The 4789-nt window shown below is 40.8% G+C and overlaps 1 protein-coding gene across 1 annotated transcript in view; it reads left to right on the top strand.

Annotated features, from left to right (window-relative positions):
* Nemp1 (nuclear envelope integral membrane protein 1) overlaps positions 1–2317 on the top strand; it is a 22260-nt gene extending 19943 nt beyond the window's left edge. The window contains exon 9 of the mRNA XM_013018000.1: positions 481–2317. Coding sequence (XP_012873454.1) covers positions 481–667 — 187 coding nt within the window. The 3' untranslated portion in view covers positions 668–2317. The remainder of the gene's footprint in view (positions 1–480) is intronic.
* Positions 2318–4789: the final 2472 nt, after the last annotated feature.

Raw genomic sequence — 4789 nt, 5'->3', positions numbered from 1 at the left:
ACTTCTGGCTTTTTTCTTTTTGCTTATGTGGTGCTGAGGAATTGAACCCAGGGCCTCATGCATGCAAGGCAAGCGCTCTACCACTGAGCCACCTTCACAGCCCTTGGATATAATTTTATTAAAAAAAAAGAAAATAAAAAGAAAAGCATCTTAGCTACATTCAATACAACCTGTGTTATGAGCCTATCAATCATTTCAATTTGTTGTATTTGTACTCTTTGATAACTATTAATCTAGGAGTAGTCCAGACAAAGGTTTCTGTATTATCAGAAGTTGTAGCCTATTTCCTGCTTCCTTAAGGAACTACCTACTCTAGCCTTGATTACAGCTTTGAGATGGGAAGATTCATTATCATATTAAGTTTTCCCTCTGAAAGTTAAGTTGTGAACCTATCAGTCATTTCAGGTTGTTCTAATTTTGAAAGACAATGGTAAAGGATGGAAGGCAGATTCTTAATGAGTGTTCCCTTCTCTTTTCCAGATTTGCTGACTTCATAGAAGGCTCTTTCCATCTAACACCAAATGAAGTTTCTGTCCACGAGCAGGAGTATGGATTAGGGAGCATTATTGCCCAGGATGATGAACTGTCCTCTGAGGAAGAGGAGAAGGAGGAGGAGGACTCAGGCTCTCCATGCACTGCTGTCACACAGAACAACTTCCAATCTTAGGTGGTGCTCAGTTATTTTCATATAGACTGGCTTGGTGCCCCAGTGGTCCATGTTACAAGTGCCATGCAATTCTTCCATGCCTTTCTAGCAGACTGAAGATGGTGCAGAAATTCTCCTATTGAAATGAGAGGCCTGAGTAGTTCTCCCTCTGGGAGTGGTCTTTGTGGTCTCCATGGGATCCTTGAAGGAGAGTGGATAAAGTAGTGAGTGCTTTGGCAGTTTGCTTCCTACTGATTAAGGCTATCAGCCCACTTTTCTGTTCCTAAAGAAATTGGATGGCCACAGCCAGCATGACATTCTAGTCTTTGAAAGTTGATTCAATCACGGCATTTCTTTCACTGTGCCTGGCCCTCTGGAGTGAGAATTGTAGTGCAATAATGCTTTCAGACCATCAGCTGCATCTGTCAGACATTCTCTCATCTGAGCTCCCGTCACTTCCACTGAAACAAGTGACTGTAGAATGCTCCCCGATTTAATTATTTTGACAGGAAATGGATTTTTGTCTGCCTTGTTTTTTAAATATATGAAATATATTTAAATATATTTTTGAAGTGTAACAAACTCATGTTCCAAAACCAGCAAGTGGTCCTGAGTGATAAACCCTGTTGGCCACTAGGTATTTATTAATATGGATCCATTAAAGCCCCAGGAGCTGTTGTGTTGAACTTTTAATTCATTTTCACGTATGATTTTCTGAGTCCTGCTTGATTTTAGAAACATGCTTCCAGCCTCATACTTGTAGGTCAACTCTTGGACTTTTTATTATATTCAACATTTAATTTTAAGAAACATATTTTCCTCTTCCCATTCCTTGCCACTGTTTTCTCCTTCAGGAAGGGTCTATTCCCTCACCTGTGGAATGTTCACATAATCCACAGCATCTCTCTTTCTGTGTCCTGTCTCTCTCTCTCTCTCTCTCTCTTTCTTGCTTTCATTCTCCAGAACAGGGCAGCTGTTCTGTGTAGCCCAAGATAGCTTCAAATCAAGATCCTCTTGGTTCACCCTCCCTAGTACTGTGATTACAGCCACGGGCCATTGTGATAGTTCTTTGTCTCATTTCTTACCTTCCTTCTCATTAGTTTTTAGTATTATTCCTGGTCACTAGGAGAAATGATCTTGTATACCCTAATTTTTTTTCTGTTACCAGGTCACATCTTTGAGTTGCTATGGATTCAAGAAACTATTTCCTTTCCCTTTGTATTCTCATTCCAGTCATTCCTTTTTACCTTCCCTTACCACTTATGTTTTCCCATGTCTAGCTTATTTTTAAGCCCTGAAACTGCCTATGAAGTTTCTCTTTTCTCCTCTTATCTGAAATGGTCTCATGTGGTTCAGGCTGGTCTTGAATTTAAGATCCCCTCTGTCTCAGTTTCCCTAGTGCTGTGATTACAGGCATATACTACCACACCTGGCTTGAAGTTTCTTTGTTATGCTTTTTTCTTTTTTGGTACTGGGGATTGAATGAAGTTTCTTGATATACATTTTGTGCTAGATAGTTTTCACCATTTGCATTGCTGACAAAATAGCCCTCTGGGTTATCTTCATGCGTCTGAATGCTCATTCAACCATCAGAATCAAACACATTTTTCCCTTAATTTACTATACTTACTTGCAGTTCTACTTCTGACCAGAGATTCATGCTTCCTTTTAGTAAATAACATTAGTTTCAGAATCTTCTGTCATTGGAAAGAACTCTTATAAGCAGCAATGTCATTTATGAAGGAGTAAATTCTGTAGGACCTGCCATTTGCTAGGTTCTTTCTTTGTGATCTTCACCCTCATACCTTTAGCCAGGAAGGTGGACACTTGAAGGCACGTGTATAGTGTCAGATTTGCTGTCTTGTAAGAAGGAAGATGGTGGACTGGAAAGGTGGTCCGGTGGTAGAGTGCTTGCCTTGCATGCGTGAGGCCCTGGGTTTGATTCCTCAGCACCACGTAAGCAGAACAAGCTGGAAGTGGTGCTATGGCTCAAGTGGTAGAACGCTGGCCTTAAGCTTGAAGAGCTGAGGGACAGCACCCAGGCCCAGAGTTCAGGCCCCACGTCTACCACCACCACCACCAACAACAACAACAACAAAAAGAAGGAAGATGGTTTCTTAAAAAAAGTTGTTGTGACTCCTCCTTCAGACCAGGTCTTTGGTGTGTAGTTTTGAAAGGCCCTGGGTTCATTCCGTTGCTTACTTCCAAAATGTCAACTCTGAGATTCCTTCCATGGTCTTAGACCGTCCTAAAGTGACAACTACCTCAATTGGCAGAAAGAGATGCATATAGGAAAGTGAACAATAAGCAGTATTTGGGGAGGTGCTCTGGGTTAAAGTTACAGTACTAGGAACTTAATCTCAGGAAATCTTTATGCCTTGGTGATTTAGGTACACAACGTTTTGTCCTTCTATAAAGAAATATTAAAACCTCTGAGGGACTGGGGATGTAGCTCAGTAGTAAAATGCTTACCTAGCATGCATGAAACTCTGGGTTTAATCTTCGGCATGAACACAAAATCATTTTGAAGTACATTACCTTTTTCCTTTATAAGTGAGTATCTAGTATATTTGAGCATAAGTTGCTTTGAGTGACTAAACTGTACAAGTGGTCTCAGGATTCTCTGGAGACTTTGGTGTCCATCCCAGGTTCCTTAGAGAGGTGGCCTGCTCCAGAGTAACTTTCCCCTACATGTCACTATTTCGAGGAGAAGGTACCTCGAAATTGGAAAAGATCTCCTGTGTAGTAAACTTCTTGTAAAATACAGTTTTAATTTCAGGATCTGTCTTTTTTTTCCTGTTTAAATTTGGGTTGAATAAAATTAAATTGATTTTATGACTCCCTGTCTGATAGTTGAACTGAGTTGAGGTATTGGAGATGACAGTGGTAAGCTCTCAGACAGTGAAGGCTGGTGTCTGTTGTGCTGCATGTCCTTGCCCTGCCTGCCGGTGTGGCTCTGCCCACGTGCTTCTGTCTGTATGCCCGGAGAATTGCTTGACGGTAAACCTTCTTCAGTTGCTGCTCTCGTCTCCCTCTTGGCCACTTAGTCTGCTGGCTCAGCCACTACTTGAAGCCCCTATTTAATTTTCCCTAGCAGTTATAGCTCATGCAATTTCAGCACAGTCTCATCTCTCCTACTGATCTCATCAAGAAGGATTGAAGGGATAACTGAGGAGTAAGCTGGACATCGGAGCCACGTTTGCTGCCAGATCAGCGTCTTGCTCGGCAAATATCAGTCCATAAATTGGCTCCAGAGTTCAGGGTCTCATCAGCATTGGAAAATCTATTGCCTTAATTGGTCTGACCCAAGCTATGTAGAGCATGACCCCCATTAATGGGAATACAAAAGGCAACTGACCTAAAACGTTTTCCTTTCTCACTCAAAGAGTTTACAGGAGATCAACAGAATTAAAGCAGGTAAAACATAGCAGCTTTGATATTCTAATAAAATTCCTGTCTGCCACTGCATTGAATAGAAAACTTAATGTGTATTATGTCTGTTCAAGGATACTTTTGCTGATGATGGCTGTTTGGGTCCTACTGCCCTATTTAAGATAATGCATTCCATTCTAGGGCCCAGCACTCTTCCCTGTAGCCAATCCCCACTTGGCATGTAGGATGGAGGTTTGATGAATGAAGGGACCCAAATAGGCCAGAGTTCCCCTAGGCCCTGATATCCATTAAAAGACTTGGGAATGATAAAAAAAAATAAAAAAAAAATAAAAAAAAAAAGACTTGGGAATGGATTATGTAATTGCCCTCCTTTTCTATTTTCTTCAGGAAAAGATGGGCTTAGAAAATACCTACATAAAAATGAATCCTAGCTGTGTACCTGTACTTTTCTGAATTGAGTGGTGAAAGTTGAAGTAAAAGGAAAGGAAATTAAATGTCCCTCTAGTATTCTTTTGGACTCAGGTCTGACATATGAGATAACTTAGACTGAATTGTTAAGACTTACCCAAACCAAGGAGAGGGTAGTTGGACAGATTTATTACATCCTCACATTATATGGGCACAGAAACCAAGTAACAAATAATGAAATCGGTATCACATAGGTAAATGCACCTAAGCCATTTGCTTTGGTTTCCACACAGCAGAAATGATTATTTGTAGAGGGGTATGTCTTTACAATTAGAATAATCC

Source organism: Dipodomys ordii, unplaced genomic scaffold, assembly GCF_000151885.1.
Source record: "Dipodomys ordii isolate 6190 unplaced genomic scaffold, Dord_2.0 Scaffold3, whole genome shotgun sequence".
Lineage (NCBI taxonomy): Eukaryota > Metazoa > Chordata > Mammalia > Rodentia > Heteromyidae > Dipodomys > Dipodomys ordii.
This window is presented reverse-complemented; position numbering and strand designations above follow the sequence as displayed.